The sequence below is a fragment of the Musca vetustissima genome, unplaced genomic scaffold (genome assembly GCF_032173495.1).
Source record: "Musca vetustissima isolate MV318-11 ecotype Yass unplaced genomic scaffold, APGP_CSIRO_Mvet_v1 utg10925, whole genome shotgun sequence".
Lineage (NCBI taxonomy): Eukaryota > Metazoa > Arthropoda > Insecta > Diptera > Muscidae > Musca > Musca vetustissima.
The window spans coordinates 290,846-304,089 of record NW_026881510.1 but is presented as its reverse complement, the minus strand read 5'-3'; the positions used below and the strand labels follow the sequence as shown (position 1 = coordinate 304,089).

Genomic DNA, 13,244 nt, shown 5'->3' with positions numbered 1-13,244 from the left:
TTCTTGCGCAAGTATCCGTGCTTCAGATCCATATAACAGCACGGGTAGTATCAACGTTTTGTAGAGTGTGAGTTTGGTCGGGCGGGAGTTGGCCTTGTTTCTAAACTGCTTACATAGACCATAGTTGGCCTTCTCCGAATTTGAAAACTGATGTCATTAGTTTATGGCGGTACCAAGGTACAAACCACATGCTGCCTGTATCTGTCACCAGATTTCATTATTTATCTCTACAGGAGGATGCGCCTGCACCAAAGCCTTCGGTTTGGTGTTTAACTCGTTGGTAAAATTTCCGGATTTCATTCTGACTCCTGTACATCTCGATTTGCTCACGTTTCTCCTTTTCTCCCGATAATTCTCCATCACGTTACGTGTTGCTACTGTCTGCAGAGTTGTCCAATACGCTGCGTTTTTTCACATCAGTAGAATTACGACACTCCTGATCGTACCATGGGTTTCTTGGTGGTAGTTTTTGGTACCCAAGTGTGGCTTTTGCTGCAGTTTGTAGGGAGTGTGCAATTCTTTGCCATTGTGCTTCTATACTATTATCGGGACAAGAAGTGCTTTCTTCAAGCAGGTGGATAAGTTGAGCGGAGAAGGCCTCGGGTATCTGTTGTGTTTGCAGCTTTTCGACGCCGAGTTTCCGTTTTGTGTTAGATCGCACCTTTGCTGCTACATTAAGACGGGTGCGAACCTTGGCTGCCACAAGGTAATGGTCCGAATCGATATTCGCTCCTCGGACGTCTAAAACACTGGATGAATGCCCGTCTATCACAACATGATCAATTTGATTTCTCGTTACTTGATCAGGAGAGATCCAGGTGGCCTTGTGTATATCGAGATGCTTGAATCTGGTGCTACTAACTACCATGTTTTTTGCTGCCGCGATGTCAATCAACCTCATGCCGTTGTCGGATGTTTCTTCATGAAGGCTGAATTTTCCGACGGTGGGGCCAAAGATATTTTTCTATCCGATTTTTGCATTAAAATCTCCTAGCAGAATTTTAATGTCATGGCCAGGGCAACGGTCATATGCTGTTTCAAGGCGCTCGTAAAATATGTCTTTAGTCTGTTCATCTTTATCTTCGGTCGGAGCATGGACGCAAATGAGACTGATGTAGAAGCACTTCGCTTTTATACGGATTAAAGCAATTCGCTCATCTACTGGAGTGAATCTGGACATGAGGTATTTTATTCTCCTTTTGACCATAAATCCGCAGCCAAATTCATGTCTCGTTTCATGTCAGCTGTAATACAGGGCGTAATCATCTGATTTACTTACGCCAGTCCCTTTCCATCGCATTTCCTGTAAGGCAATAATATCGGCTTTGTACTTCTTGAGTACATCCGCCAAAGCGAACACTGCGCCTGTTCTGTACAAAGTGCGGACATTCCAAGTGCAGATTCGCAGATCGAGGTCCTTTATACGTTTGCGAGGGCCGTTAACATTACGGGGGTTTGGTTTTCTTTTTCTTTACGTTTTCATAGTAGGTTAGGTTTTCCGAGAGTGGGCAACTAACCCACCTCAACCTATTTTTTATAGTTCTTATGTGTGAACTCACGGCACATATTAGCTCACTATTCCATTTCATCGGGTGATGGAATAGTGAGTGTGTCAGTGTCCACAATTGAGATGAAAGAGGGACCAAGATAAGCCTGGACTTCGCCATGTTAAAGCCAATCAGAGCCGTTGCTTGGTATCTATCATCGCCACCCATGGTGTAGGGGATAATGAGTAACACATGTTACTCATCGGCGAGTAACATGTATTATTTGTTGCACAGAGTGTCATTTATTTGCCTTTGCCTCTAATATGACCTTTTCCAGCAGGCTGCTAAAGAAAATAGTTTAGTGACTCCGATCCTTCAGGTTTCTCAAATGTAATCATTGTCGGTAAATCATCCCACCTTCTAATAATATTTATTACCAACTTTCAAACTAATTTCATTATTTCCTTAAAATATCACCAATGACGATGCTCCCTGTCAACTGGAACACCGCACCAGCAACATTATCGCCTAATCCGCAACAGTTTAACACTTTTGCACCTCTGTCAGATATGTCATTTCATTTTTGTCCAGCTTAGTACCATCGGTGTCATCCTTTGTGAACGCCAGCACTTTAATTAGTTCGGATAAATATGCGAGGCCATATTTGCCATTAGATGCACTGCAACTGCAGAGCATCTTTGCACTAATGTGTTTGTTAACCCGCCTGTTCTGTCCTACGAGTGACTGTCTTGCAACCATAAACAAACTCACCTATGACAAACTACACAGTTAATACCTCGAAGCAGTGAATGTATCAATTACCATTTCAGTAGTTATTGTGGGCTAGCAAAGCAATGGCAATGATGATGCTGTTCCATCGTGACGAAATATGCATGATACCGAGCTCAAAAACAGTTATTCTAATCTTCTTAAATTTACATTACGTGTCATTTTAGTCAATTATTGGCATCTTTATTAATACCAGGGTCTGTTTGAAAACAAAGTTCTAAGGTAAGAGTATTAGAAGGTGATAAGTGACTGTGTGAAGAAATGGGAGGCATTTAACGGAATTTAAAAAATTTGAAGGCTAAACCACACCCAGACCTATGTGCAAAAATTTGTTGTTCAGTACCTGGCAACGCTTCATTTCATTATCCCAACATTTATCATTGTGATAAAGAATTTGAATCCATCGATAAACGTAACTTCACTCTATTGTTCGTGATGACAACTAACAGTTTGATTTGAATCGGTTCGGAACGAATTTGTTCATTGGTACTATTCCGATAAAGAAACGTTGGGAACTAGGTCCAGCTCTTTAGCTTATATAGCTCATTTACTTAGCTGGCTTATGACAAAACGGTTGTTCCATAAGCCGATCTTAAAAAAAGATATCCAGGTCTTGTGAGCATCTCATCCTATTTGAAAGACCATTTTCCGAGATGTTGTCTTTAACTTGATCTTTCCATCGGATTCGTGGCTTTCCCCATCTGTGTGAACCATCACTTGGCTCGTTTTTATATGAGCTGGGGCATCTTCATCTATTCTCACAAGATGGCCTAGTTAACGTAGTCGCTGCAGCTCTATTCGTTGACTATGTCGATGTCCGAGAATAGATGGTATAGCTCATGGTTCATTCACCATCGATGCAGATCGTCCCATTGATCTTTCGGAGAATTTTTTCTAAAACACTCCAAGAGCTGCCTCATCTGCTTGCGCAAGTACCTATGCTGTTCGCATTTGCATCTCGTATGACATTTTCATTTGTGTCTCGTATGGCCATTGTCACACGATAAACAGTTACATTGTCTGAATCCTCGTTCGGTATTGAGAGGTCCTTCGAGAGGTCCTTTCCTACTTTAACTGCTGACATTGTACCAGTTAAAGTTATCCTGCATAGCTGTATTAATTTTGCAGGAATGCCAAACGCAGACATGACTTTAAACACCTCTGAATGGATAGGGTTATCGAATGCGGATTTATAGTCGACGAATAAGTGGAACGTGTCGATGTGTTTTTCATGGGTTTTTTAAGTCGTTCACACAGCACGCTGGATAGCACTTTATATGCGATGGGAATGAGACTTATTCCTCGATAGTTGGCACATATCGTCTTGTATCATTTTTTGTGCACGGGACACAGGATGCTGAGGTTCCAATCATTGGGAATGCATTCCTCTAGCTAAATTGTTCGAATGAGCTGGTGTATGCTCCTGATCAGCATCTGACCATAGGTCTTGAATAGTTCAGCTGGTAATCCATCGGCACCTGATGCTACAAAATCGACTAAATTAACAGATAATAAAATCGATCGGTCAACAGATAATAGAAAATTTAGGAAGGATATGCTTTGTTCCATAACCTAACATTTGAATTGTTTTTCTTAATAAATTTGAAAAAGTTTATCCCAGTTTTTGTGTACGGGAACAGACCTATTATTTTTGATACAATCATGAATTATATTTACGAAATGTAGACTCTTATACGTTCCAATTCAAAAGTTTATTCCTTTAAAATCGACTTAACAATTTCTTGGCTGAACCTAAATCCATATTTACATGCTTCTCCTAAATGGATGGCGCCCAAGCTGTAACATTAATGCAATTCAATACATTGAATGGTGATTTTTAAGCCCAGTACTCAGGGGATTTCATCGTTTTCTTCCTCCGTATTTAAAGATCCGCTTCTAATTCCATTGGAGGATAAAACATATGCTCCATACACCAGCACAATATAGTTGCGCCTAAAAATACCTTCTTAAGTGATTTCCGGTCTACTCCTAGACCTGACGAGATTACTTATTAATTATTTGAGATGTGATCTACATGACTGAAGTTTACTCCTAGAAAATAGGCGGTGATGATGATGGTGACAAAATTTATGGCAGACCTAGGGATAAGTAAATCGACTTTCGACTAATCGACTCTTTGTATTGAAAAGTCGAAATCGAAAGATCGAAAAGTCGACTTTTTAGTCAAAGTCAAAAATCGAAAAGTCTAAAAATCGACTTTTTGGTAAGAGGCAAAAATTGAAAAGTCTAAAAGTCGACTTTCACTCTCGACTACGTATCCCTAGGCAGACCATCATTTTAAGTCGTTTTTGGTGGCAGATAGATTTGATGTCTTAAGATATCAAGAAATTTAATAAGTGAATGTTTACCTTTAGAAAATTCGCTATTCAGCCAAGCTGAATTTGATTTTCTTTCGATCTGGCTGAATATGAGTTTCGTTTGGAAATTTACAATTGAGCATTTTCTTTGGAAAATACACTATTCAGTCCGGCTGAATGTGCTTTTCTTAAGAAATTACCTATTCAGCTAGTATAAATATGTTTTTCTGCAAAAAAAAATAACTTCTTATTCTACCTTTATAAAATTCGTTATTCAGCCAAGCTGAATTTGATTTTCTTTCGGTCTGGCTGAATATGAGTTTCGTTAGGAAATTTACTATTGAGCATTGCTGAATTTGTTTATATTAAATGATATTCCACTTAAGTTCGATTAAATACAGTTTTCTTTGGAAAATACACTATTCAGCCCGGCTGAATGTGCTTTTCTTTAAGAAATTACCTATTCAGCTAGTATGTATATGTTTTTCTGCAAAAAATCTTATTCTGCCTGCTGAATATATTTTTCTCTTCAAAATTCCGAATTCAGCTTGGCTGAATTGGTAAATATCTGCTAAGAGAATATCTTATTCACAGAGAAAACGAAATATCTAATTACAGATTCAGTTTTAGACGTTCTCTTTTTCAGAAGGTTATGTCAATACAGGAACCTATATTGGAATTATTTATTGAAAAAGTTTTCCAACCTCCGAAAAATGTGATTTTCTTTAAGAAATTACCTATTCAGGTATTCTGGTATGAATATGTTTTTCTGCAAAAAGATCTTCTTATTCTGCCTGCTGAATATATTTTTCTCTTCAAAATTCCGAATTCAGCTTGGCTGAATTGGTGAATATCTGCCAAGAGAATTCCTTATTTACAGAGAAAACGAAATATCAAATTACAGATTCAGTTTTAGAAGTTTTAGACGTTCCCTTTATAAGGAGGTTATGTCAATACAGGAACCTATATTGGAATTCTTTATTGAAAAAGTTTTCTAACTTCCGAAAAATCGGAACGTAATATTACAGCTCCATTGAACGGAATATCCGGAATATATTACCTCTATCGTGATTTCAAAAAACAGATAATTTATAGGGTCTCCGAAGAATAATTTGAGGTATAGCAAACAGAATGGCAAATTTAGTATGAAAGGTATTAAATCTAAAGATCTGGGCGACGATCCTGGCAAAATGTCCTTTGTTGCTATGTAGATGTTTGTGTGTGCTCCTGTGGAAAAAACGGCTGAGTATGAAAGGGCTACAATATGTTGGGTTTTTTTATTTTATACGTCATCAGTGCACTTGAAATGGCCATCGTGGCATTTTCTCCCCCACTATCATTGAATGGACTTGTCAACAATCATTTATACATGTTGAGGCTCCAGGCTTCATTTGAATACACTTGTCCTGACATTAAACAGCTAAGACCAAGAGTTGATTATTTCATGACGGAACATTTTAAATTAAAAATATACCTGAATAAGTTCACCTACATATGTTTCTACCCATTGACATATTCTATCATTTTCAATTCTTTGACTTCAAAACAAAAAATCTTTATTCAATTGATATTTATTAACATTTTCCCATGCCAGTCAAACGCTCTGATTTACATAAATCAACAAATATGTTGCGTGAAAATGCTGCAGGATATGCTTAATATCAATTCAGCCAAATACAGACAAATCGTTGTGTTTAACTGTGGCTTCAACATTTCTACCCCTGAGGAGTTATTGATTGTCATGGTTTAATAGTCCATCAACATAAACAAATCAAAGCAACAAGTTGTTGCTGCTGTAGTGGGAGGGCTGGAAATGGTGATGTTGATGGTGGTGACAAAATTTATGGCAGGCCATCATTTGAATTTGTTTTTGGTGGCCGAGAGATTTACAGCGATTTAAAACAAATGGACAAGGGATTTAATGAGGACATAATACTGTTTTTTGTTTTGTGTTTTTTTTTTTTAATAAGTGAAGAGATCAACATCTATCATTGGTTGCCATTAGCAGTTAAAACCTAAGAAAATTCTTATTCAGCAAGCATATAAAGTTTAAAGACTTTATGGATTTTTTAGGAAATTCCCTTTTCAGCCAAGCTGAATGTGGTTTTCTTTGGAAAATACCCTATTTAGCCAAGATGAATAGGATTTTTTATGGGAAATTTACTATTCCGCCTTGCTGAATATAATTTTTTTTCTAAAATTTTCTATTCAGTTTGGTTAACATTACTTTCTTTGGAAAATACACTATTCAGCATGGCTGAATGTGGTTTTCGTTAAGTAATTTCCTATTCAGCTTGCATGAATATGATTTTCAGCAAAAAATCTTCTTATTCCGACCTGCTGAATATTGTTTTCTTTTGAAAATTCCCAATTCAGCTTGGTTGAATATGTTTTTCTTTTGAAAATTCCCAATTCAGCTTGGCTGAATATGTTTTCTTCTTTCAAAAATTCTCTATTTAACCTTGCTGAATATGATTTTTTTTTCTTTCGAAAATTCCCTTTTCAGCTCGGCTGAATGCCTTTTTCTTTCGAAAATTCCCTATTTAGCAGCTAATCCTAAGAAACTGTTTATTCAGCAAAGAAAAAAATCTAAGACATCAAGGAATTTAATAAGTGAAAGCTTTCATTTGGAAAATTCATTATTCAGCCAAGCTGAATATGAGTTTCTTTAGAAAATTTACTATTCAGCATTGCTGAATCTGTTTTTATTAAATGATTTTCCCCTTAAGTTTGGTTAAATATAATTTTCTTTGGAAAATACACTATTCAGACTGGCTGAATGTGTTTTTCTATAAGCAATTTCTTATTCAGCTTGGAGGAATAGGCTCTTCTACAAAAAATCTTCTTATTCAGCCACTTTGAAAAAAATTTTTTTTTTCAAAAATTCCCTATTCAGCCAGGCTCAATATGTATTTCTTTCAAAAAATTCTCTACTCAGCTTGGCTGAATCTTGGTATATCTTTCGAAAATTTCTTAATCAAATTTCCTAATCAGCATAGCTGAATACAAATTTCTTTTGAAAATTTGCTATTTATATTGGCTAAATATTATGTTTTGCAATTCAGCTTGGCTGAATGTGATTTTCTTTGCTATTCAGCCCGGCCGAATATGCTTTTTATAGAAAATTTACCATTTAACAGTGGATAAGTATGCTTTTCTTTACAAAAATTTACTATTCAGCTTGACTGAATGTGATTTTCTATAGAAAATTTCCCATCCTGTCTTGCTGAATCTCACTAAAATCATTTTCAAAAATTTCCACGACTAGCAGAATTCGATTAAGAACTCCCATCATAATTGTCGTTGTTTTTGTATTGTTTTCACGGAAATAAAAATATCGGAAGTTCAAATGACAATTTTCCCATTCTCCTCCCATTTCCTAATACGCTGTGTACTACTCAACTTTGCGAATTGAATTTAAATATTTGATTTGGATTTTGTTTTTATTGTTTTATTTAACTTACAACCAACACACATTCATACATATATTCATATATTTGCTATTTTCTTTTCCTCCTTTTCTTACATCCGCATAGAACTGGAACAAACGAAAAATCGGCGAGCTGGTGGCACATCAGGCCTTTATGCTTTTCCACGTGTCGGACGCAGTGATCCAAGTCTAACAATCGGCAATGTTCACAATACCGAAGCGGAAAGTGCTGCTGCGGCAGCATTTGATGCTCTCTATGCGGGTTCATTCGAAGACTATGAAGGTGAGTATGGAAATGACGGGAGTTTGGGGGTAAAAAAGGGGGACATTTTAAAATTTCGTAAGGAAAATAATGGGGATGAAAAAGTTCATACAGGTCTTACCTGTCCAACGAAAGCCTAGATGTCTTCCTTTTTCCGCAGAAAACCTAGGATTGAGTTATTTTTCAGTATGAGGCATACAGGTCTTCTTTTCTAAAGAGAAGACCTGTCCAACGAAGACCTAAATTTCTTCCTTTATCCACAGAAGACCTGGGTAACTTCTATTGGCTATAGAAGACCAAGAACTTATTTATAGTCCATAAAAGACCTACGTGACTTGAGTGGTCTATAGAGAACCGAGATAGTTTAAGACACAGGTCTTCTATTGCTTATATAAGTCCCAGCTGTATTCTATAGTTTATTTGAGACCTAGGGGCCTTCAATTGTTTACATGAGACCTACAGGTCCTATATTGTCTCAAGGAATCTGCAGGTCTTTTGTCTCCAGAAGACCCAGTGGTCTTCTATTATCTATATGAGTCCCATAGGCCTTTTTTGCCTATATGAGACTTACAGGTATTCTACAATCCTCAGGAAGCCTAGAAGTCTTCTATTGCATCCCAAACAATTAGAGATCTTCTCTTGTCGCCAGAAGACCTAGAGGTATTTATTTTTCTATATGAGATCTAGAGGTCTTATATTGTCTCTAGAAGACCCAAAGATCTAATTTTTCCAACATGAGACCCAGAGGACTTCTATTGTCTATATGAGACCTAAAGGACTTATCTTCTCTATATGGGTCTTATTTTTTATAATTAACACCTATAGCTGTTAAATTGTCTTTAGAAAATCTGGAGGCCCTCTATTGTCTCCTGAAAGCCTTGACATCTTTTCTTATCTTCAGGAGATCTAGAGGTATACTATTGTCTCTAGATGACATAGGGGTATTGTCTCAAGAATACCTTTGGGTATTCTATTGTCTATGGAAGACCTAGAGATCTTCTATCGTTTATATTAGGCCTAGAGGTATTATAGTGTATCTGCAGGATCATTAGGTCCTCTATTGTCTACAGGAGATCTAAAGGGTTTAATTTATCTATAGGGAGCCTAAAAGTCTTCTCTTTTTTCTAGATAACGTATAGGCCTTCTTTTGCCTCAATGAGACCCAGAGGTACTCTTTTTTCTCTCTAGAAAACCTAGAGGTTTTCTTAGGTATAAATGAGATCTCCCATTGTCTATAGAAGTCTCAGATGTGTTCTATTGCCTACAGAAGACCCAGATATATTTTATTGTGTATGGTTCTCTATTGTCGATAGGATATCTGAAAGGGATTCTATTGTATATAGAAGTTTTCGATATCCTAGATAAATTCCTGAACCCAGCCATTTTTTAATTAACTAATAATCATTTACTTCTTTTGTTTTCCACAGAATATCCCAAATCCGATTTGAAACGTGCCAGCCTATTTAATGCCCCACGGGTTGGACGCATGGATCCTGAAGTCCGTAAATGGGCACGATTTTTGGCCATGCAACAATCTTTGGATAAAAGAGCTGGTCCTAGTGCCACAACTGGTGTTTGGTTTGGACCACGATTGGGTAAACGTAGTGTAGATGCCCAAAATGTTGACAACACCAAGGGACAAAAGGAAATGTATTAAGCAGCTACTACTTCATGGAAACCATGTAAAATAAATTTAAAAAAAAAAAACAAATCTGGAATAACTAAACGTTGACGACCCCGGCAAAAAAATTCTACAATGGCTATGAGCGAAATATGAACACACACACATAAACATACTTAAACACATACATTATATACAAAAATTATAACACAAAGCATTATTATATATACATAAATATTTTCTTTTTGTTGGAATATAAAGACTACTGAGAAGAGCGAAAAAAGTTAAAAAAAACAACTGAAGACATACATTCGTAATTTTACAAAGAGATCAATTTTTGAATTTTATTATGGGTTTTCAAAATAAATATTATATATTATTATTGTTAGCCTTATTATTGACCCCCCGTATTATATATTTAACAAAAAAAAACAAATTATCTACGTATATATAACGGCAAGCGATTTTTAGTCCTTAAAACCTTTAGCCTTAGTCTTCGTCTAAAGAGTTGATGTTTCCTCCTAACAACAAACACATGGGCTGGTGTGGGCTCTCATTTGATATCAGGAGAAATTAGGAAGACTGCCTTGAGCCGTTTCAAAATCGGGTATCCAATGAAAGTCCTTATATTTGATTTTTTTTTAATTTATTCTATCTGTCGGTAAACATCAACTCAAAAAAAAACTGAAATATTCGATTGTATATATTATGGTTATTATTTATAATGGCTAAAATTTTATATAGATGTATTTAAACGTATCTGCTAAGTCATATTGTTACTAATCTTATATGAATAAATATATATTTGACTATTAAAAAAACTTAAAAACAAAATTGCCACACATTAGTAAAATGAAATCAAAACTCAATAAAAAAAATAAACGATAAATCGCAAACTGAACCAAAAACAAAAAAATAATAATTGGTTTTATTGGAAATTTTCAATTTTTTTATTTTATTCTATACAGTTGAGATGCAAAAACTGCAACCAATTTCAGACTGCTGTCTGAATTTCTGAGCCAATCGTACGACAGCTGTTAAAATTATTCCAGTAACAGCTCTTTATATTAGGTGTGTCTGGTTATTTTTCCAGTAACAAATAAACAGCTGATTCAAGAAAACATTTTATCTGCGCCAAAAAAAAAACAACAAACAAAGGACAAACACAATTATTTTTATTGCATTTAATATTAAAAATAAAATGAACAATAAAAGAAAAATTGATTCCTGCATGAATACTATGCATTCTTTCGGGAACTTACCTAAAAATATAAAGAATTCCATTTTCTGTAATTTTTATACAACTTAACTTCAAATTGAACTTTGCAAATTAAAAAAATGTTTTCAATAATTTTTGTGTTTGGTCATAAAACAGCTGATCCAAAAATGGATGAGTTTGAAAATCTTACTGCATATAATTCTTTTAGTAAACTCCAGTAAGTTTGTTGTTGTTTAACTGTCAAACTTGCTCTCTCACTTGACTCTCTTTTACTGGATTTTTGGGTAAACAGACAACATTTGGTAACAATTGTTACCAAATATCGAGTAAACACAATAGGTGTGTCTGGTTACTTTTTAGTAAGATTTAGCAAATAAACAGCTGTTTCAAGAAAACATTTGATTTGCGCCAAAATAAACAACAAACAAAGGACGAACACAATTATTTGTATTGCATTTAAAATTAAAAATAAAATGAATAATAAAAGAAAAATTGATCTGGTATGTTCCCCGGGAACATTTAACCTCCCTGCATCAATACATTGCCCTCTGGAACTTGCGTAAAAATATATAAGGAATTAGTTTCTAATTTAATAAAACTTTGCATTACTTACGAATTTTCTTCCATTTTCTGTAATTAACTTCAAATTGAACTTTGCAAATTAAAAAAATGTTTTGAATAATTTTTGTGTTTGGTCACAAAACAGCTGATCCAAAAATGGCTGAGTTTGCAAAATCTTACTGAATAAAATTCTTTCAGTAAACTCCAGTAAGTTTGTTGTTGTTCAACTGTCAAACGTGCTCTCTCACTTGATTCTCTTTTACTGGATTTTTGTGTAAACAGACAACATTTAGTAACATTTAGTAACAATTGTTACCAAATATCGAGTAAACAGACAGAGCTAATATTCCTTTCGCAAATATTGAAAAATGAGCTCGGGGTAAAGCCATTGAAATTCCAAATAGTGCAAGAACTTACACCGCAACAGAAAGAAAATAGACTCAAAAAAACTGCTTCGCTTGGCCGAAATTGGTGAACTGTCGAATTTAGTTTTCTCCGGCAAGGAAATATTCGTTGTCCAGCAGTTTGTAAACAAACAAAATGATCGTGTTTACTTGTCAAAGAAGTCAGCTGAAAATGTGCACCTTCGGCCACCAGAACTTAAGCGCCCGCCATGGTGATAGCAGCAGAATTAATGTCGAATATTATCGCGAAAATATTCTGGAGAGTGTATTAAAGCCTTGAGCACGAAACATTTTGGCCGCATACCTTGGACATTCCAACAGGATCATCGCACTCAGCACGCACCACCCAAGAATGGTTAAAAAATGAGGTTCATCGCTTCATTTTCAGCGCTCATTGACCACCAAAAACTCAGGATACCAATCCGTGCCTGGAGTATTTTTGTAAAGTAAGGTTGACACTAAGAAATACCAAAGTGTCGATCACCTCAAGCAAGCGCTTCGCCGGGAATGAACCAAAATACCGCAGAGCAACATTCGGGCAGTGTCTTACGTTTTCATTGGTCATTTGAAGGCCATAATTCGTGCCAAAGGTGATCAATTCGAATAAATATAAATTTATTTTAAAATTTGATGCTATTTCCGACATTTTTTTGCTTTCATTCAATAAAATTAAAAAAAAATGTAAAAATTAGTCCCAATTTAGATTAGGCGAGTTTACTTGCGGCAAGTCTTTGTTTGTGGAGAGAGGGGCAAGGGGTATAGAAATGAAAAAAAATTGCTCGTACCGACAATTTTCTGGCATTTCGTTTTGTGTATTTCGTATTTATTGACATTTGATATATATTTAAATGTGAAAAAACAACAAATAAAAAAATATTTTGGAAACCGAATTGCCTTGTATAGACGCATGGAGCAAGTTCAAAAGAGAACGATAAAAATTGCCGCAAGTAAACTCGCCTAATATAAATCAAGACTTATGGCATTTGACTTTGTTGAAGTTTTTTATCTCACCCTGTATATTCAGATTAGGCGAGTTTACTTGCGGCAAGTTTTTGTTTGCAGGAGAGAGGGGCAAGGGGAATAGAAATGGGAAAAAATTGCTCGTACCGACAATTTCTGGCAATTCGTTTTGTGTACTTTTGTTTGTAGTGAC

General features: G+C 35.7%; 1 protein-coding gene across 1 annotated transcript; it reads left to right on the top strand.

The window, feature by feature from the left end:
- The first annotated feature begins 4,057 nt into the window (after positions 1 to 4,057).
- On the top strand, positions 4,058 to 9,943 carry LOC133327410 (cardio acceleratory peptide 2b-like). Its single transcript, XM_061535967.1, has 3 exons — positions 4,058 to 4,106; positions 8,131 to 8,307; positions 9,714 to 9,943. The coding sequence occupies exons 1-3, from the start codon at positions 4,058 to 4,060 to the stop codon at positions 9,941 to 9,943; spliced, it is 456 nt and encodes a 151-aa protein (XP_061391951.1).
- The last annotated feature ends 3,301 nt before the right edge of the window (positions 9,944 to 13,244 follow it).